Source organism: Gopherus flavomarginatus, chromosome 3 (assembly GCF_025201925.1).
Source record: "Gopherus flavomarginatus isolate rGopFla2 chromosome 3, rGopFla2.mat.asm, whole genome shotgun sequence".
Classification (NCBI taxonomy): domain Eukaryota; kingdom Metazoa; phylum Chordata; order Testudines; family Testudinidae; genus Gopherus; species Gopherus flavomarginatus.
In genome coordinates this window covers 197,271,204-197,293,624 of record NC_066619.1, presented here as the reverse complement: position 1 = coordinate 197,293,624, position 22,421 = coordinate 197,271,204, and the positions used below count along the sequence as shown (strand labels likewise).

Here is a 22,421-nt window from a genome sequence, read left to right as displayed (position 1 = left end):
ATTTGAGAGGCATCTGGGCCTGGGGATCTTTGGTGTGATGGTAGTGTAATGAACTGCACTCAGTTGGGGTTCTTTGGGCAGTTGGCCTTTATATGTCCCAGTTCATTACACTTAAAGCATCTTCCAGCTGACTGGTCACTGGGTCAAGGTGGGTTACTGGTGAGGTGGAAGAATAGGGCGTCTGTGGCTTTCCTTGGGTTGTAGGTGGGGTCTTTGGCTGCCCTCGGTTGTAGGGTTTATTGTCGGTGTGCCCTCTGGGGTATTCGTTCCCCTTGACAGTAGCTTTTTTCTTTTCTGCCACTTCCATCCATTTGTCTCCAATCTCCCCCGCCTCGATTACCGTTTTGGGTTTCCCATCTAGGATGTACCTCTCTATTTCCTCAGGAATACCATCTAAGAACTGCTCCATTTGGATCAGGAGATGCAGCTCGTCCAGATTGTTAACCTTTGTTCCTGATATCCAGGCTTCATAATTCTTTGCAATGTGTTAGGCGTGTCGGGGGAATGACACATCTGGTTTCCATTTTTGGTTTCTGAACCGCCGATGGACATGTTCAGGTGTTATCCCCATTCTGTATCTGGCCTTGGTTTGAAAAAGTTTATAATCATTCATGTTCTCCTTAGGCATTTCAGCCACCACCTCTGCTAAGGGTCCACTGAGCTGTGGCCTCAGTTCTACCATGTACTGGTCTTCAGAGATGTTGTACCCAAGGCAGGCCCTTTCAAAATTTTCTAAGAAGGCCTCAGTGTCATCACCTGCCTTGTAGGTGGGAAATTTCTTGTGATGTGGAACAATCATTGGCGCAGGGTTGTTAGGACTGGCGGGAGCATCCTGCCTGGCCTGCACCAAGTCCATTTCATGCTTTTCTCTCTTTTTCCCTCTCTTCACTCTGTTTTTGTTGTTTTTCCATTTCTTGTTGTTGTTTCTCCCTCTCTCGTTGGTGGCCTGCATCTTTGGCTGCTTGCTCTCTTTTGTAAGTTTCATTTTTGATTTTTTCTTCTCTTTCTCTCAGCTTCTTCTCTTTTTGTTTTATTTCTAGTTCTTGTAGTTTCTTTTCCATGTCTCGCTTGTGGTCTGCATTTCTGATTTGATCCTCTGCCTCCAGTCTTGCCAGTTTCTGTTTCAGGTCCTTGGTAGTCATGGTTCCTGTTTTCTTGTGCTGAGGCGCCCACTGGTGTTTACTGCCTGAAATGCAGGTTCTCTGTTGGCTTCCTGGGGTTGCTTAGCAACAGAGTCCTTTTAACTTCCTAGCCTCTCCCAAAAGAGTTAAAAAGCAAAAGAAACTGTCTTTCATTTACAAATGTGTTCTGGCTGGAGTGCGTTTCTGACCACTTAAGGCTGCTTTGTTTGACAAATGACCATCGTTAAACCTTAATTGCCCTCCCTATGCACAGCTAGACGGAGCAAGAAAAAAAAATTCTCTAGCTGCAATTCAAAAAGAAAAACCCCCTACCCTCTGCTTATAACCAGGTGGCAGAGAAGCAAATTAATAATCTTACTGGCTTTTGGATTCTTATCTTTCCCACATGCTGCACACCATGTCATAGCATTCTTTCTCAGATCTGAACCTTAGAGTTCAGAAAATGAGATATTAGCATGAATTTCCCTAAGCTTAATTACCAGCTTAGATCTGATAGGCTGCCACCACCCAAAAATATAGGGTTTTGGCGCACTCTGATCTCCCCAACCTTCCCTGGGGACCCCAAGAACCCAGACCCCTTAGGTTCTTAAAACAACGAGAAATAAACCATTCCCCCACCTTCCCCCTCTCAGAACTTCCCTCCCTGGGCTATCCTGGGATACTGATCTAACCTCTTAAATCACCATACAGAGAAGCATCTCCCTTCCCTTCCACAAAGAGGCAAACAGATTCAAGGAAAACAGAGAGAAATTTTATCTCTCCCCACCCGTCCTGGTGAGTTATCCCAATCTCTTGGGATAAAACAAAGGAAAACAGAGAAAAAACAATCAATCCGGTTCTCTAAAAAGAAATATTTTAATAAAAGAAAGGAAAAAGTAAAGAATTATCTCTGTAACTTCAAGATGTCAATATACAGGGTCCTATAGCTTACAGAAACCAGAAAGAGACTTCCCCCCAGTACCAATACAAATCATAGATTCATAGATTCTAGGGTCAGAAGGGACCTATGTGATCATCTAGTCCGACCCCCTGCACAAAGCAGGCCACAGAACCCTACCCATCCACTTCTATAACAAACCCCTAACCTATGCCTGAGTTATTGAAGTCTTCAAATTGTGATTTGAAGACCTCAAGCTGCAGAGAATCCACCAGCAAGTGACCCATGCCTCAGGCTGCAGGGGAAGGCGAAAAACCTCCAGGGCCTCTGCCAATCTGCCCTGCAGGAAAATTCCCTCCCGACCCCAAATATGGCGATCAGCTAAACCCTGAGCATGTGGGCAAGACTCACCAGCCAGCACTCAGAAAAGAATTCTCTGCAGTAACTCAGATCCCATCCCGTCCAACATCCCATCACCAACCACTGAGCATACTTATCTGGCGATAATCAAAGATCAATTGCCAAAATTAGGCTCTCCCATCATACCATACCATCCCTTCCATAAACTTATCAAGCTTAATCTTAAAGCCAGATATGTCTTTTGCCCCCACTACTCCCCTTGGAAGGCTGTTCCAGAACTTCACTCCTCTAATGGTTAGAAACCTTCATCTAATTTCAAGTCTAAACTTCCTAGTGTCCAGTTTATACCCATTTGTTCTTGTATCTACATTAGTACTAAGCTTAAATAATTCCTCTCCCTCCCTATTCCCAGCAACTACATATGTAAAAGTTAACCAGCCAGATCCACAATTGCAAATAGAGTAAAACAATTAAAAAAAACAAACCTAAACCGCCTGTTTTTTACTCACTACTTGAAAAGAGACTTAGAGAGCCTGTAGTAATGTCTGGTCTCTCTTAGACCCTCCGAGAGAAGAACAAAGAACTCACACCCAAACTTCCCTCCACCCGAATTTAAAAGTATCTTGTCTTCTGATTGGTCTTCTGGTCAGATGTCCAGTTTCCTGCTTGTAACCCTTTACAGGTGTAAGAGACATTAACCCTAACACTCTGTTTATGACAACTCCTGTGTGTTATCTGTTACTTTCATATTACCAAACACAAACATTTACAGAACTTACTGTGTGGTGTATTCTAGAAGTAATGACACTACACTGTAAACCACAATATTGTTAGATCAGTGTTTGGCTTAGTATAGCTGAAAAACCTCCAAAACAAACAGCATGTCCAAAAGTTCAGATGATGAAATATAGTGATCATTGGTCTTGAATAACTTTGGTACCTGGGAGATAGAGGGTTATAAAAGGACCAAAAACCTCACAAAGGTGTATCCTACAAAGAACAGTGCAGAACACTCCTGTCTGTGCCTTCTCCCCCTCAACCCAGCTGCCATGGTTGGGAGCCAGGGCTGGTGCTGGAGCCACAGTCAGGGCCGAGGCTGGGACTGGAACCGCAGCAAGCCTGGGAGCCCGGTGGCAAGGCCAGGGCTACACCTGGGAGCAGGTCTGGGGCTGGGAGTGGAGCCATGAGTCCGAGGCTGGGGCCGTAGTTGGGTGGGGTAGGGATGCAGCTGGGGGTAGAGCAGGGCTAGGTGGTGCTCCATCCCTGCTGCCTGTGGTGGCTAGCCTGGGTCCCCACCAGCTCCCCCCAAATGTTCCTCCATGCCCCGCTAGGGTGGCGCACCCCGCAGTTTTGGGACCACTGTTTTATAGGTTTATGGAGAGCCAGTTGAGTGAGGCTACTCAAACACTGATAGCATCTTTGTAAAAGTGATGTGTCTAACAATGAATTGTGCTAAATATTACATCTAACATTCAATAATGGGCTAATATTCTACACTAAGTCATTCTTGACTAATTTATGCTTTTCTCTAAAAGATGTTTCAAGCAATATTTTATAGGTGTATTGCCGTATATCAAGCTTTGGTTGCCTTCTTATAGTCAGTCATTTTGATTAGGGAGCAGACATCTTGGTTCAACAAGTAACATTTCTTTCTACAAAGATGACCATTTAGTAGTCTGACTAGCTATCTCGCAAGTGTCATTGAGAAGGTTTTGCACAAATGCATTATACCTCCATATTTACGTTTCTTATATTCAGTTCCAATCACAAAGTTTTCCTTGTAGGCCCATAAATAACCCCAAACTGTTTTTACAGGCCTTTGCTATAAAGCTAGATATCCTCTTTACACCGGCACTCCTCTCCAACTGCAGACCAAGATTTTAACAGATGATTTTCTGTTATTACTGTAGCAGTATCAAAATCTGATCACTTACCATGTTAGCATGCTGTCCAAGAAACTGAAGCAAGAGTTCAGCCAGCTGTTTGTTTTTCAAGTGTTATAACATTTAAAGAATCGTATGTTAAGTAGATGCCCAGAGTAATACTATCAGGAACAGGAGGTGAAGCCAGGAGGCCACCTGTGTTGCATGATGATCTATTGCAGCCCAGTCAGAGCATCTGATATTCTATCGTCCCCGGTAATTAATATATATGAGTAGAAAGTGGAGGGAAGGATCTGTACTGATTCATTTGTAAAAGGTGAACAAACTTCTCTTTATTTTGTTGATTTGTTAATGAAACAATATAGAAAAAAGCAGGCAACAGTTAAAAAATAAAAACAAAGTCAACAAAAATAAAGGCAGTTAATAGAGCAAAAGGAAAAACCATAGGGAGCATTAGGGGGTACTTTACATATACTCTAATAAATTTTGTATGCCAGTCATCATCTTGACCACTGTTCCTGTATCTGTTACTCCTTTCCTTCACCCTTCACTTATCTTTCGTCATCTCAGAATTTATATTGGTCAGGACAGATATTGTATCGGGAAAGAAGTGAGCACATTTTGGGTACTATTTAAGATAAATAATATAAGATTGGAAATTTAAGGTAACACTGGAAGGAAAGACTTAAGCTTCAGCTATCCTAAGAAATCATTAGCCCAAGTCCTAAGAATCTCTTGAATTTGAATGAAAAGGAGCCCTCAATTAATTTAATGCATGTTGTGAAATATCCCAAAAGTTAAAACTACAGCTGGCCAAAACTAGGGATTTCCAATTGATGGGAATTTTAATAATGCAAACGTTTTCAATACACTTTGGAATTAAACAAAATTTTTTAAAATAAAAATTGTTTTGGAAACATGACACACAGAAATCAGTTCCCCAGGACCATGGCAACAGCTGACTGACATTCTTGTCAGTTTCACTGCTGCTATGCAGATACAGGTGTGAAACTGACAAAGAATGTTTATTTCACTTTGCAGCTGCCCAGACCTCCAGGGTATGCTTCTCTGTGGCAGTACTATGACACAGGACTTCCAGGCCAGCTGGCATCTAGGGCTACTCACTCGGTAGTTGGTAGCCCAGAGAGACAGCTGGCCTGGGAATCTGGAAACCTTGGACCTGGAGTGCTGCAGCAACCCCACCATGCACCATAGACCCTGGAAGCCCGGGCTCCCAGCAGCCTGCCAGATGAGTTAGCAGGTAATTCACAAAAACATTTTGTTTCTGACAAAAACATGTCTGTCAGACAAGATTCCAGGAACCTTGCAGGTGAATCGGTGAATGTAATCTGTTTTCACAAAACAATTCAGGTTTGACAAATCAGCATTTTCAGACTAGCTCTTGTTAAAACATTTCCTGCCAGCAGGACAGAGTAAAAAAGCCTTTAATTTAACTAAAAAGTGACCTCATTTTTGTGCACACACCACAGAGATGGGGGACATAAATAAGGTAAAGGCTCACCATCAGTAAATTCTGACAGGAGGATACCTGATTTAGCACTTGTCAAAGAAAGTTGGAGTTGAGAGTTTAACTGGCAAACAACTTGTGTTTAGCCTATATGTCCACAGCAGTTAACTTGAGTTATCTACACTGGAGTTAACTTCCTTTGAATTAGTATAGTTCAAGAGGGAGCAGCCACACTTCAAAATAGCACTTAAACTGCACAAAGTGATTGTTTATCAGTTTATGAGTTGTGCTAATTCAGGCTATGGACTATAGCCCCTCATGGACCAGTCAACATGAGTTAAAAGCACCAACACACTCGAGTTAAAGGATTGTGTGTGTGGATGGAACTCAAGTTCTGGGCAACACTCAGTTTATAATTTGAGTTTTCACTGCAGTGAAAATAAGCCCTTTCATAGCAAAGGCTAGATTCTCCTGTCTGCTGTGGGAGCTTTGTGCTGAGTTACAGATCTTATGTCAGTGCTGCTCCAATTTCTGCTGAGCTTGGGTGGCTAAGTAACATAGGGCCACATTAAGGCTCCCTGTGTCTTCCACTCTCTGCTGTGCCTGAGCACAGCTTGAAAGATGTGAAGAGTCAGGGCCCACATCCTTTCAAAAACCCAAATTAGGAATAGACAGCCCAAAGAGAATCACGTAGCTATTTATTTTTATCATTATTTGTATCATATGGTAGCATCTAGATCAGGGTGGGCAAACTATGGCCTGTGGGCCTGATCTGGCTTGCCAGCCATTTTAAGCCATCTTTTGAGCTCCCGCTGGGGGTCTGGGGTCTGGGGCTTGCCCTGCTCCAGCCAGCTGGGACACAGGGTCAGGGGCCGGTCCACATGGCTCCCAAAAGCCGCAGCATGGCCCCCCTCTGGCTCCTACATGCTCCAATGGCCCCCCCCGGCGCTCCAGTGGGAGCTGCAGGGGTGTGCCTGGGGATGGGGCAGCATGCAGAGCCACCTGGCTGCACCTACACGTAGGAGCCAGAGGAGGGATGTGCTGCGGCTTCTGAGGGCTGCTTGAGGTAAGCACTGCATGGAGCCTGCACTCCCTGAGCGTCTCCCCACGCCCCAACCCCCTGCCCAGCCCTGATCCCCCTCCTTCCCTCTGAATCCCTCGATCCCAGCCCAGAGCACCCTCCTGCATCCCAAACCCCTCATCCCCCAGAACCTGCACCCCAGCTGGAGCCCTCACCCCCTCTGCCTCCCTCCCCATACACACACACCCATACCCACACCACTCCCCTGCCCCAGCCCGGAGCTCCCTCCTGCACCCTGAACTCCTCATTTCTGGCTGTACCCCAGAGTCCGCACCTCCAACCAGAGCCCTCTCCCCCTCCCGAACCACAATTTTGTGAGCATTCATGGTGTGCCATACAATTTCTATTCCCAGATGTGGCCCTCGGGCCAAAAAGTTTACCCACCCCTGACCTAGATGCCCCACTGCGATTGGTGTGCCATTGTGCTAGGCTCTGTACAAATGCATAGTAAGAGACAGTCCCTGCCTTAAAGATCTTACAGTCTTGCTGCAGCTCCCCAGATGAACAACAGGAATAATACTACTTCCTTTCTCTCTCTCTTTTCTACTTAGGCCGAATCCTGAAAAGATTTACACACATGCTTCATGTTAAGCACATGAATAGTCCAGTTGAAATGAATGGGACTATTCACATTCTGAAAATGAAGCATGTATTTAAGTCTGTACAGGATCATGGCCAAAATAAAAAAGGTGGAAGGAAGGAAGTGTTATTATCCCTGTTTTATAGATGGTGAGCTGCAGTGCAGGGAGATTAAGTGACCTATTTAAACGTACACAGGAAGTCTGTGGCATAGCTGGAAATTGAACCCAGATCTCCTAAATCCCAGTCCTTTCTTTCCTGTGAAATAAATTTTCTACTAACATTATAACTCTAAAGGCTAGTTTTGCAGTAATGCTGTTTCAGTATATATTTCAGTTTCAGACATAAAATGCATTTTATTTTTGTGTTTCTTGTATTGTATTTTCGTCCTCTAAAACAAATACTGTTGCCTACATTGTAATCTTAGTTATGTTAGAATAAATCTTGAACAGTATAGCTTATTGACTTCACCTGGTTTCCTGCAGTTTAAACCTGTGTAACTCAGAACAGAGTTTGGGTCTACATCTATAACACTCAGAGGATGCCCTATCCATTCTTGACATGCATCTTACGTATGTCCCTTCATGTGGACATTACTCCTTTCATTTGGGACAATCAGGAGAGCATTTGAATCTTTTTAGAAAGATGAAAATGCAGGTGAATTAGTCTAATACATTATGCTGAGGGCTTATCACTCACGCTGCCCTGTTAAGGATTACAGGTCTGATGCTGAGCTCCCACAACTTCAGTGGGAATTGTTGGAATTTCACAGCTTTCAGACACAGTTTCTGCCCACGCAGATATACTTGCCCTAAGGCTGAAGGTGCACGTGGTAATGCTTTCCAATATAGGAGTGAGGCTCTTCTCAGATGTCTGTTGCTGCAGGAGCAAAGTGTGCAAGGAGTTCAAAGCAGTGCTAATGGAGAGGTGAAACGGGAAAGTGGGAATGTGATGGGTTGACTGGGATTGGAGGGGAAGTGGGAGCTTGCAGTAGCAAGAAAGGCAACTACAGTGCCTCAGACTTGACTGTTCGAAAAGCCTGATTTTCAGTTCCCATGGATGTCAGCTGGAGTTGAGGATGCTCAGCACTTCTGACAAATCATGTTCTAAGTTTCTTGACTTCTACCCTATTATGTTTTAGCTTTGACCTGTAGATTATAGAATATCAGGGTTGGACTGGGCCTCGGGAGATCATCTGGTCCAACCCTCTGCTCAAAGCAGGACCAATCCCCAGACAGATTTTTACCACACTTTCCCCTTCAAGGATTGAACTCACAACCCTGGGTTTAGCAGACCAATACTTAAACCACTGAGCTATCTCTCCCCCTCTTCGAAGTACATCATGTGTGTTTGCATATTTTTCTTTGATATGGACACTCCTGCCTATCATTTAGTAGCATTTAGTTCTCATAGTTCTTATTAAACCTTATTTTTCTAGATGTATAAACCCTCCCTGTCCCACCTCACTTCAGTGCAAGCCTTGGTCAGTGAAGCACAGGCAGCAAGCTTTCACAGCTCCAAACCAGTGAAATATTGAAACTACTATATTATATTATTTTTATTTTGTTGTCATCTTCTTTTCCTTCTGTGACTGTCAGCATTTATCTAATCTTGGAAAGGAAGACAGTAACAAGAGTAAATCAGTAATTGTTGGAGAGGTATTTCATGCACATAAGAGCCAACAGGAGTGTGACCAGAACATATGTAAAAACAGTTCTGTCTGTAAGTGGTATGTTTGATATTAGTGCATCTGAAACTTTCCAGAAGGTCTGTCATCACACATTTGGTTATCTACAGACAGCTGTGGGATTTTTAAAGGCAGATAGAGCTCTTCTTCCTGCCCTTCTTCCCACACACGAAGCTGTCTTTTGACATGCAAACTCACACCACTCTTGAGATCAAGAGTGCTTTTAGGATTGCAGCTGTCTGAAGTGTGAATTGTCCATCATTGTTTTTACAGGCACTTCTGAAGCAAGGTTGTCAGTTTAAACACTTATTCTTACCCTGGTTATCCCTACTTCCTCCTGTCCAGTAATTTCACCACAGCATTTCAACAAACATACAAACAAACCACAATGAGGCGCCAATCTGTTATTGGAGCTCTACATCACATTTATTTTATGAGAGAGACAAGGTGGGTGAGGTAAAATCTTTTATTGGACCAACTTCTGTTGGTAGAAATTACAAGCTTTCAGGCTACACAGAGCTCTTTCTGTGTGTAGCTCAAAATCTTCTACCTTCCACCAACAGAAGTTGGTCCAGTAAAAAATATTACTTCACCTACTTTGTCTCTCGCAGACTGAGAATAACTGGGAAAACACTGCATTCATTTTATACACCTTTTGGATATTATGCACTTTATTCTTGTGGGAGCAGCAGTATGACCTTAAATACCACAGTGGTGGAAATAACAAACTTAGAGCGCTCCAGGCTCAGTTCTGTTAAAAATCAGGCCACTTATTTAGGTGCCTAAATATGAACTTAGGAACCGAACTTTAAGCACTCCCTTATGAATATGTTGACCCTAATACTTATGAAGTATCTGAGACAGTCAGATGTTCAGGGCTGTGTAAGTGCTTAGTGTTGTTATTATTGGCCAGATTGTCCTCTCCAGAATGAAAAGCTTATTTTGTAAAAAATTCCACAAGGAATCCCTCTTGGAGGTTGCTCCGAAGTGTTATCTTGTGGGAGTGGTTGGACCCTTTCTGTGGAAAAACCATTCAAAATTGGAGCTGTGAAGAGGCACTATACCCCCCTCCCCCATACACACACGCACATGCACACTCACTATCAGTACTCCTGGTTCTCCGTAAATATGGCTTCAGTGGAGCGGTGTTAGCAGGGACCCCTTCTGCCTGTGGCTTCCCAGGTGTTGAATTTGGGGAAAAGTTACTATAGCCTGGGCTCTATTAAGTTTTCTATGTAAGTTTTGTGGGGCTCCACAAAGTTGGGGGAGTGCGGGGGCATGGGGAGGAAGAGGAATGGTACGCTCCTCCTCCATGGAGAGACATCTGTTTGTGTAGAGCCCTCCACACCTGAATTCATCATTGTTATTAATACAAATTAGAGGACGGGGATTTGTGAAATTCTTTGAAAATATTAAGTTCTATGTAAGTACTAAGAATGACTATTATTTATTTCATTATTCCATTCAGAAATGTTCCTACAGATGTGAAAATATTCTGGGTATTATTCTTCTGGAAAGAATTCTGTTAAATTAATTAGCGAGGTCTACATCATCCCGTATAGAGAAACATGTCATTTAAGGAATGGGAAACAACAATGTTCCTCGAACAGAACTTTCCTCTATAATGTTAAGTTATAAATCTTTTAGGCCTCGATTCAGCAGGTCATCTCAATACATGAATGCACTTAAGTACGTGCTTGTGTTTAAGTGCTCTGCTGAATAGGTATGAACTTAAGCATGTGCTTAAATGCTTTCCTGAACTGATTTAACAGGAACATGGTTGATCTTTTGTCCTCCAAAAAGTAGATTAAGTGACTCAGTCAATGTAGCTTTAAGATATTCCTTTGTGCTACCCTGTTAATACATACTTTGGATGCACCATGAAACCAAGTGTCCTCAGCCACTTGAGTAGTATATACATGAACCAGTAAAACAACCTTGGAACGTCTTAATATATGGCTCTTGATAAATGTCATCCTGTTAAAAGTTAAATTGTTAAATGTTATCTTTGGTAATTACTTTTTTTCTCATTTTGAATGTGGCCAGGAGAGGAGAAAATAGCAGTTAACAGGGTTTGGTTTTTTTTTTGTTTGTTTAATTTAAATAATTTTATTTGCATTTTTCTGTTTTTCAGACTTCAGTCATCCTTCTTTTCCTGTAGATTGCACTACTTCTTCACCAATGACTTGAAGCTTTGCTTTTCTATTAGAAACTCTAAACTGAAAGCTGTTTTATGATAACTTTTAATGATCATGAATAAACTTGAACAATGGAGCCAAACCTTCTGAAACTTTGCAGAGGGGGGCTCAGATCTAGCTCCAGTGTTCATGGTTCAGATTCTCTTCTACCAATGAGCAGGATTCCGATTATAAATTCATAGAGTATAAAGCCAGAAGGTACCATTTTGATCATCCAGTCAGACCGGGGGTTGGACTAGATGACCTCCCGAGGTCCCTTCCATCCCTGAGATTCCATGATTCTACCTTCTGCATAATCGAGGCCATAGGTCTTTCCTGAATTAATTTCTGTTCAAACTACAGCATATATTTTACAAAAACAGTCAGTTTTGATTTAAAAAATGCCAGTGATGGAGAATCCACTACCATCCTCAGTCCCTCAACTCTGCTTATTGGCATTCCATGTGTTCTGTGTTTAGTTTAGAGCTCTCATTGAACTCAACTCTAAACTCTCATTGATGCCAGTGGGAGTAAAACTGGGCTTTTAGTTTGTAATTCCTTGGACAGAGAGCTATCATTTTTTTTAAAAAGAAAGTTGTCTCTAAAGTACCCTGCACATATTTGGTGCCATGTAAATAATCATGGAAAGGTCGGGCCGTAAAGGACCTTAAATGGTCATCTAGTCCATCCTCCCATGCTGAGTCAGGACAAAGTATACTTAGACCATCCCTGACAGATATTTGTCTAACCAGTTCTTAAAAACATCCGATGATGGGGATTCCACAACCTCCCTTGTTAACTTATTCTAGTACTTAACTATCCTTATAGTTGGATATTAGGAGACACTTTCTATTCTCAGTCTTCCTTGCTGCAGATTACTTCTTGTCCTAGACTGGCTGGACATGGAGAATAATTGATCACTGTCCTCTTTGTAACCGCCCTTAATGTATTTGATAGTGTAACTCAGAGGGGTAGCCGTGTTAGTCTGGATCTGTAAAAGCAGCAAAGAATCTGCATGCATCTGATGAAGTGGGTATTCACCCACGAAAGCTCATGCTCCAAAATGTCTGTTAGTCTATAAGGTGCCACAGGATTCTTTGTTGCTTTTAGTGTAACTGTTACCAGGTCCCCCCTCAGTCATCTTTTCTCAAGAGTTTTTTTTAACCTTTCCTCATAAGTCACGTTTTCCAAATCTTATATTTTTGCTGCTCTTTTCTGGACACTCAAGTTTGTCCACATCTTTCCTAAAGTGTGCCCACACATACTCTTAAGTAAGTTCATACAGTTTAATGGCTCTGATACTTGTCATCCAAGCACAACAGAGGAAGGAGTCCTTATGGTGAGTGCTAGGAACCTGGCTATCAATATTCAAAGTTCCAGGAGAAGAGAGTAATATAGTTGAAAAATCATCTTCACCACTACCCTTAGCTTTAAAGTACTCACCCTCAATCAACAGTTGCTTTCTTGCTGTCAATTTCTAAGACATGCTTAGAATGTATCAGAGAGTAGCACTTCAATTTCTCCTTCCACAGATTGGTGTTATGCTTAAGTAATGAGGTTAACAATCCTTTATGTGCAGCAATAGGGTAAAGTGAATAGATTTGGAGTTTTTTTCACACTAGATGTTTGCTCAGGGTACGTCTGCACTACGGGATTATTCCAATTTTACATAAACCGATTGTATAAAGTCGAGTGAACGCAGCCACACTAAGCACATTAATGTGGCGGTGTGCGTCCATGGTCCGAGGCTAGCGTCGATTTCCGGAGCGTTGCACTGTGGGTAGCTATTCCATAGCTATCCCATAGTTCCTGCAGTCTCCCCCGCCCCTTAGAATTCTGGGTTGAGAGCCCAGTGGCTGATGGGGCAAAAATCATTGTCGCGGGTGGTTCTGGGTAAATGTCGTCAGTCATTCCTTCCTCTGGGAAAGCAACGGCAGACAATCATTTTGCGCCCTTTTTCCCTGGATTGCCCTGGCAGACGCCATAGCACGGCAACCATGGAGCCCGTTTTTTTTTTTTTTTCAGTCACCATATGTGTACTGGATGCCGCGGACAGAGGCGATACTCCAGCGCTACACAACAGCATTCATTTGCTTTTGCATGATAGCAGAGATGGTTACCAGTTGTTCTGTACCGTCTGCTGCCAGTGTAATTTGGGAATGAGATGACGGTAATCTGTCCTTCTGTGCTGTCTGCTGCTATCATGGATGCCCCTGGCTGAGATCGGCTGGGGGCGCAAAAGCAAAACTGAGAATGACTCCCTGAGTCAATCCCTCCTTTATGGTTTCTAAAAATAGAGTCAGTCCTGCCTAGAATATGGGGCAAATGTACTAGAGAAGCAGTGTATCAGAGAGTACAGCCGCTCCATGTCAGATCCCGCAAAAATGATGAGCTACATGCCATTCACGAGGGGCGCCCCTGCAACAACCCCACCCGTTGCTTCTCTTCTCCCCCAACCTTCCTGGGCTACCGTGGCAGTGTCCCCCCCATTTGTGTCATGAAGTAATAAAGAATGCAGGAATAAGAAACACTGAGTTTTTAGTGACATAAAATGAGGGGGAGACAGCCTCCCAGTGCTATGATAGTCCAGGCAGGACATTAAGCAGTGTGGCGGAGAGGAGCCTAGCATCCCACTGCTATGATAGTCCAGGCAGTACAGAATCTTTTCCTTTCACATGAAAGGGAAGGGGCTGATTGAAGCTCAGCCCCTAGTTGCTATGATGAAGACGGTTACCAGCCGTTCTGTACCATCCACTGGGAATGACCGGGAGTCATTCCTATTTTTACCCAGGCGCCCCTGGCCGACCTCACCTGAGGCAAGCCAGGAGCACTCACGGGCTGATGGTGACAACGGATATCAGTCATATTGTACCGTCTGCCACCAGGGAGGGGAGAGGAGCTGTCATAGCATTCTTTCTCAGATCTGAACCTTAGAGTTCAGAAAATGAGATCTAGCATGAATTTCCCTAAGCTTAATTACCAGCTTAGATCTGATAGGCTGCCACCACCCAAAAATATAGGGTTTTGGGGCACTCTGACCTCCCCAACCTTCCCTGGGGACCCCAAGAACCCAGACCCCTTGGGTTCTTAAAACAAGGAGAAATAAACCATTCCCCCACCTTCCCCCTCTCAGAACTTCCCTCCCTGGGCTATCCTAAGATACTGATCTAACCTCTTAAATCACCATACAGAGAAGTATCTCCCTTCCCTTCCACAAGGAGGCAAACAGATTCAAGGAAAACAGAGAGAGATTTTATCTCTCCCCCTCCTGTCTCCCCACCCGTCCTGGTGAGTTATCCCAATCTCTTGGGATAAAACAAAGGAAAACAGAGAAAAAACAATCAATCAGGTTCTCTAAAAAGAAATATTTTAATAAAAGAAAGGAAAAAGTAAAGAATTATCTCTGTAACTTCAAGATGTCAATAGACAGAGTCTTATAGCTTACAGATACCAGAAAGAGACTTTCCTCCCAGTACCAATACAAATCAAAATATTCCCAGCAACTACACATATAAAAGTTAACCAGCCAGATCCACAAATGCAAATAGTGTAAAACAATTAAAGAGCCTAAACCGCCTGTTTTTTACTCACTACTTGAAAAGAGACTTAGAGAGCCTGTAGTAATGTCTGGTCTCTCTCAGACCCTCTGAGAGAAGAACAAAGAACTCACACCCACATTTCCCTCCACCTGAATTTAAAAGTATCTTGTCTTCTGATTGGTCTTCTGGTCAGGTGTCCAGTTTCCTGCTTGTAACCCTTTACAGGTATAAGAGACATTAACCCTTAACACTCTGTTTATGACAGGAGCGGATACTTCTCTTCACTGCTGCAGCATTGCGTCTACCAGCAGCATTCAGTAGACGTAGGGTGACATTGAAAGAAGTCAAGAAACGATTTCTTTCCCTTTTCTTTCACGTGGGGAGGGAGGGAATAAATTGACGAGCTATTCCCTAAACCACGCCGGACAATGTGTTTGACCCTACAGGCATTGGGAGCTCAGCCAAGAATGCAAATACTTTTCGGAGACTGCTGTGGACAGTGGGATAGCTGGAGTCCTCTGTACCCCCTCCCTCCCTCCATGGGCGTCCGTTTGAGTCTCTGGCTTCCTGTTACGCTTGTCACGCAGCACTGTGTAGCCTGTAGATCTTTTTTTCAAATGCTTTGGCATTTTGTCTTCTGTAATGGAGCTCTGATAGAACAGATTTGTTTCCCCACACAGCTATCAGATTCAGTATCTCCCATATGGTCCATGCTGAAGCTCTTTTTGGATTTGGGACTGCATTGCCACCCATGCTGATCAGAGCTCCACGCTGGGCAAACAGGAAATGAAAATCAAAATTTCGCGGGGCTTTTCCTGTTTACCTGGCCACTGCATCCGAGCTGAGATTGCTGTCCAGAGTGGTCACAGTGGTGCCCACTGTGCCGGAGGCCAATACCGTCAATTTGCGGCCACACTAACCCTAATCCGATATGGTAATATCGATTTTAGCGCTACTCCTCTCGTTGGGGAGGAGTACAGAAACCGATATAAAGAGCCCTTTATATTGATATAAAGGGCCTCGTAGTGTGGACGGGTACAGCGTTAAATCTGTTTAACGCTGCTAAAATCGGTTTAAACGTGTAGTGTAGACCAGGCCTCAGTATCAGCATTTCCACAGGGAGGCATAAATCTAATGTCCAATCTGGAAACAATCTCTCTTCATTTCTACTTTTCCTGCCGGCACTGGATTCACAGCCACGGTACTTTAAGTAGTAGCTTACAAAGTGCAGAGATAATATTCAATAGATTTTGATACAATATTAGGTCATTCAGATATCAGGCAACATTTCCAATCCAGCTTTAACTGGGCGCACAGACAACTTTTCAGGAATAATTAACTCCACTTGGACATCTCAGTACCTGAGTGCAACTAAAAGTAGTTACATGCCAAGGGACTTTAATTAAACCCACAACTAATTAGAAGTATAAAACTGCACTTGCAGGTGCCTAACAAAAGGCCAGTTTTTGAAAATCTAGTGCTAGTATGAAGGAAAAAACTCTGACTCTGTGAATGCCTGAAATGTTTTGCTTGCTTTTCTGTTTACATTTTTGTCTGTATAACGTTCAACCATTTAGTCAATCTGATTGATTAAAGCCAGTTTGTTATTTTTAATAATACAATGAAATATAATTTAATGCAACAGCATGCATTACTTTGGTATCAGTGTGAATACTTTATATTTACTAAAATACAGCTTTGCTGATAGTGAAAAATGAAGGGAGAAACTGGTTTTTCTTTGGCCTGGTTGAACAGATGTTTCCAGCCAAATTTAGTACCCAATATCGCTTTCATAACAGGCCTGATCCTGCAAATTCAGTCCTTACATGGACAAAGCTCCCATTGACTGCAGGATCCAACATCTATAAAACAGCAAAATCACTGTACTGAAGAAAACCACACTTCAGTGTTTGCTCTTAAAATTCAGACTGAACATTTCACTAGTATTTATTTTATCTATCAGAAAATGTAATATATTTTTATCAACTTTGTTACTGATAGCATTTTTTCTAATTTTTTCCACCATATACAGGCTTTTGTCACTTCTCAGAAGTACCCAGTACATTATCCAACCCTAAAATATCTACTATTAAACTTTTCTCTTTCCAATATTCTCCTAGGGTTCTAAATTATAGCATTTAGTTCTGAAGATTAAAGCACAACCAGTCTTCAAACAACTCTAGAAGAACAGACCAAACATTCATACTAGCCGTCTTAGTTCTGGATACTGAATAGTGGTAGCATACCCAAATGAGAGGCACTATGCCTAGTACTAAGATAGATATTTGATTTAACAAAGTAAAAAAACAGGTTAATAATGAGAGATTTAAAAGTTAAGTAAGTCTTGCGTCTGGGCAAGGATCTTTTCCTATAAAGTTCTACTTCTCTCTCTATTTTCTTCACTCAGTATATCACCTACTTTTTGAGGATGTGGGTGCGGAGGGAAAGACCTGTTAAATGGCCCATCATATGATACTAGTTCCTGGCTAGTCTACTAATACACTAGGATTTTTTAAGAAGGGATGTTTTGCTTTCTTTCAGGCCAGGTGTGATTGTCAGGATACTTTTCTGAGTTACAGCATGGACACATCTATGAAGTGAAACTTTAGAGGGAGCACCTGAAGCAGCAGAATTTGGGCTTGAGGTCAATTTGTACGCTAGAGACTGTGAGTAGCCAAATATCTGGAACGCCAAAATCTACTTGTAAAATGCATGAGCTTTTCAATATGTAGTAAATCAGTGACTGAAGAAACTGGAACACCATGGAGAGCTACCTATTAATCACCACATGAGTGGCAGCAAATAATCTCAACCTGATCTAATTTAAGGGAGAATCAAGTTCTCACTATAAGGGTGAGTCAACACTCGAAAAATTAGGATCAGTTTTAAAGCCACAGCCAGCTACGGTGCAGCTGTGTCAGTCCTAAATGGACAGTGTAAAAAAGGCTCAAGCATTTTTACTAACATATCATGAAGTAAATTGGACTAGTTACAGGGTATGGCACCATTTGCTGTGAGTCTGGATGGTAGAACTGGGTTCTAAGTAAGGCACTGTTAATGCCAGCACAAACACACCATGTCCTGTAAGCAACAAAGATGAATATGAGTCAGAACTCAGTGCTGTGGCTCTTAAGGAACCCTAGAGACTTTTTGGATATCCTCATTAAAGAGCAAGTCAAATTCAACCATAAAAGAGCATCTTGGAAGGAGCAATGGAGAATTGGATTCTTTTGTTTAATTGGCTGTGGGAATGGGACAGGGCTGTCTGAAGGAAAATATACTGTCATTTTGAGCAAGTATCCAAGAGGCCACCTCTAGATACTGATGTGGAAGCAACCACAGCTTAATATAAAAGTAAGTTTAACTAAATTCTCCCAAAGATGTCTGAACTTGGAGAACACCTAACCCACAAAAATAGACAGCCAGGAGGAGGTGTCTTCCTCCTTTATAACCAATAGCCTAGTGGTTAAGGCCCTCATACATGATGTGGGAAACATGGATTCAAATCCCCGCTCTGATGGATTTAGAGCAGGGGCTTGAACTAAGGTCTCCTACTTTTCAGGTGAGTGCATTAACCACTGGTTATAGAGCCATTCTCATGCTCTTTCTGGCCCAATGACTAAGTATTCCATACACAATGGAACAACTTCAACAGCAGAGACTGAGAGAAACAGATCACAGAATACCCTCACGTAGCTGAGTAGTTAGGTAATCACCTTGGGGATGGGAGCTCTGGGAGCAAGTCTCTGTTCTGAGCATGCCTACTGGATCAGGCCCAGCAGGTAGAGGAATGTCTAGTTTGTGAATCCCACTGGGAGTTGGTCACCAAGCTGCTTGGCAGTGTGAGGATTTAGGCATATTTGCACATATGCCACCAGCATATGTTTAGGGACCTACAGGACTTACCGGTGGAAACTTAGGGGCCTAGGGACTATAAGTGCCTGTATTAAGCAGCAGCTGAGTGGTGGTTTTGTGAATGCCAGTGGCACTTAGATGCCTAAGGCTGACATTTACACTGGCAGTTAGATGCCAAAGTTCTCCTTGTGAATCTAGTCCCAACCCTAACTCTGGATAAGAGGGTAACTATTTGCTGCTGCTGTCTTGCCTTGGTGTCCTAATTAACTTTGGAGATAATCTATTTTACTTTTAAATACATCTCCTGAATTCCTACAGTCCCAATCCCTTACTCAGACATTACTCAAGTAAAACTCCCCAAACTCCTTTGAAATCATTGGAGTCACTCTGGAGTTACACCCGGGTAACTGAGTGACTGAGCATGGAAGAAATAAGGCAGGGGTTCTCAAACTTTTGTAGTGGTGACCCCTTTCACACAGCAAGTCTCTGAGTGCGACCCCCCTTATAAATTAAAAACACTATTATAAATGCTGGAGGTGAAGCAGGGTTTGGGGTGGAGGCTGACAACTTGTGACCCTCCAGGTAATAACCTCATGGACTCTTGAGGGGTCACAACCCCCAGTTTGAGAACCCCTGGAATAAGGCTTCCATAGTCACTTTTGCCTGAGTGAGGGCTTGGGCACTCCAGAATAACGGAAGTAAGATGAAGTAGAGCATGATGCTGTGTTTCAAGAGCCTAACTTGCTTAGTCAGTTCATAGACTCAGACTCTAGGACTGGAAGGGACCTCGAGAGGTCATCGAGTCCAGTCCCCTGCCCTCATGGCAGGACCAAATACCGTCTAGACCATCCCTGATAGACATTTATCTAACCTACTCTTAAATATCTCCAGAGATGGAGATTCCACAACCTCCCTAGGCAATTTATTCCAGTGTTCAACCACCCTGACAGTTAGGAACTTTTTCCTAATGTCCAACCTAAATCTCCCTTGCTGCAGTTTAAGCCCATTGCCTCTTGTTCTATCATTAGAGGCTCAGGTGAACAAGTTTTCTCACTCCTCCTGATGACACCCTTTTAGATACCTGAAAACTGCTATCATGTCCCCTCTCAGTCTTCTCTTTTCCAAACTAAACAAACCCAATTCTTTCAGCCTTCCTTCATAGGTCATGTTCTCAAGACCTTTAATCATTCTTGTTGCTCTTCTCTGGACCCTCTCCAATTTCTCCACATCTTTCTTGAAATGTGGTGCCCAGAACTGGACACAATACTCCAGTTGAGGCCTAACCAGCGCAGAGTAGAGCGGAAGAATGATTTCTCGTGTCTTGTTTACAACACACCTGTTAATGCATCCCAGAATCACGTTAGCTTTTTTTGCAACAGTATCACACTGTTGACTCATATTTAGCTTGTGGTCCTGTAAAGGTCCCCGGCCGGGGCTCGACCCTGCCTGAGGAGGAGGGGAGCCACACCGGCCTTGATACACGTCATCTACGTCAGCCCCTTGCTTCGGGGCTGAGCGACGCTGCACAGTCGCTTGGGGCTCCGGCCTTCTGCTATAGGGCAGGGCAACAAACACAGAGTTATAGAGGCTCAGACCCTCTTGGCTCAGGGCTGAGCAACAATAGTTCAGGCAGCTCGAGCCCTTTGGGGCAGGACCGAGCAGTGGCACAGTTAAAGGGGCCCAGCCCTTGGTTCAGGCAGGGCACCAAACACACAGTTACAAAGGCTCAGACCCTCGTGGCTCAGGGTTGAGCAGTCAATCACTAGACTTGATGGCCTCCTTAGGCCGGGGAGAGGGGGATTCTGCCACCCGGGTACGGGTGGCAGGGGGAACGCAGGCCCACCCACTCCACTGCATTCCAGCCCGGGTCCCTAGTAGCGGCTATCACCGCTAACGGTCAGTGGGGTTCCTGACCGCAACACACTGACATGGGTTCACGTACACCTGCAGCCTGACCGAGGTCGGCTGCCCCCGGGCTACTTCCAATCTCCCCCTCTGGGTCTACCTGTTCTGTGGCATCAGCCCCTGGGAAGTCCAGTAGCATGGGCCCCTCCCGGCTGGCGCTGGGTGGTAGATCCGGCAGTACCTCTGGGAAGTCCGGCCAGGCTTGCTCTGGGGGTTCCTCGGGGTAACAGCAGGAATGGGGTGACTCTGGCAGTCCCTCCCCATAGCGGGCGTGGGGAAGCTCCGGCCAGTCAGGGCAACTGCCCTGGGCCTCAGCAGCCTCCCAGTCATAAGCACCTTCTTGCAGGTCTGCTCCCGACGGCGGCTGGGCTCCGATTGAGCGCCGCTGGCTGGTTTTTATACTTCCAGGTCGCCTCCTGACCCTCTGAGGGGCGGGTCCAGTGCCCTGTGGCCCCACCCCTTCCGGCCTCTGGCAGGGCTTGACCCTCCCTGAGGGGGAGGGGAGCCACACCGGCTCGCTACACGTCCCCTCCATCATCAAGTCTGGCTCCCGCCTGTCGGGGCCAGGCTTTTCCATCTCCTCGAGGCGGGATAGGAAGTCTGCGTTGGCATGGTCCTTGCCGGCCTGATGCTGGATGGTAAATGCATAGGGCTGCAAGGCCAAGTACCAGCGCATGATGCGGAGGTTGTTATCCTTCATGCGCATGAGCCACTGGAGGGGGGCATGGTCCGTGATGAGTGTGAATGGGGCGCCCAGGAGGAAGAACCGGAGGGTGTCACAGGCCCATTTCACCGCGAGGGCATCCTTTTCGATCGAGGCATAATTCCACTCCCAGGGGAATAGTTTTCGGCTCAGGTACAGCACCGGATGATCTCCTCCTTCCCCTTCCTGGGATAGGACTGCCCCTATGCCGACCTCTGACGCATCCGTTTGGAGGATAAATCTTTTGTGAAAATCCGGGCTATACAGGACTGGTTCCTGACACAAGCAGCCCTGGAGTGTCCTGAAGGCAACCTTGCATTCCGGGGTCCACCATATCTGTTGGGGGCTATTCTTCATTAGCAGCCTGGTTAGGGGTGCTGCAATGGACGCAAACTGCGGAATGAACCGCCTGTAATTCCCCATGAGGCCCAGGAATTGTCGCACCTGGCGCTTCGTCGTTGGTGTCGGGCATTCCGTGAGGGCTTGCACCTTCCCTACAGGGGGTTTTACTTGTCATCACCCCACAGTATAGCTGAGGTAGGTGGTCTCCTGCCAGGCTATATGGCATTTCTTAGGGTTAGCCATCAACCCCGCCTGCTGCAGGATTCTGAGGACCGCCGCGACCCGGTTTAGATGGTCTTCCCAGCAGCGGCCGTAAATTACCACGTCTTCTAGGTATGCAGCGGTGTAGTCCTGATGCGGACGTAAGAGATGATCCATGAGCTGCTGGAAGGTCGTGGGGACCCCATGAAGACCGAAGGGCATCCTGGTAAACTGATAGAGTCCGGAGGGGGTGGCAAAGGCGGTCTTCTCTTTGGAGGCCTCCTCGAGTGGGATTTGCCAATAGCCCTTACTAAGGTCTAGAGTAGTAATAAACTGGGCCTCCCCAAGGCGGCCCAGCAGCTTGTCTACCTGGGGCATCGGGTAGGCGTCAAAGCGCGATATAGCATTGACTTTTCGGAAATCTATGCAGAACCGGCGGGTGCTGTCTGGTTTGGGCACCAGGACCACCGAACTGTGCCACTCGCTTCTGGATGGCTCGACAACCCCAGGGCCAGCATGGCCTGGACCTCCTCCTCGACCTCCTGGTGCATTCGGTACCGCAACGGCCGGGCGGTTTCTCGTATGGTCTTCCCTGGCTCGGTCCAGATCGTGTGACGGGCCA

General features: G+C 44.8%; 1 protein-coding gene across 2 annotated transcripts in view; it reads left to right on the top strand.

Annotated features, from left to right (window-relative positions):
* The window catches only part of ANAPC10 (anaphase promoting complex subunit 10), a 205,213-nt gene that overhangs the window by 85,371 nt on the left and 97,421 nt on the right, over positions 1-22,421 (top strand). The window contains exon 7 of one of the 2 annotated variants that reach the window (XM_050946709.1): positions 17,335-17,551. The exons of the other annotated variant lie outside the window; for it this stretch is intronic. Coding sequence (XP_050802666.1) covers positions 17,335-17,394 — 60 coding nt within the window. The 3' untranslated portion in view covers positions 17,395-17,551. Of the gene's footprint in view, positions 1-17,334; positions 17,552-22,421 lie in introns of those variants that run through there. 2 annotated transcript variants of the gene reach the window in all.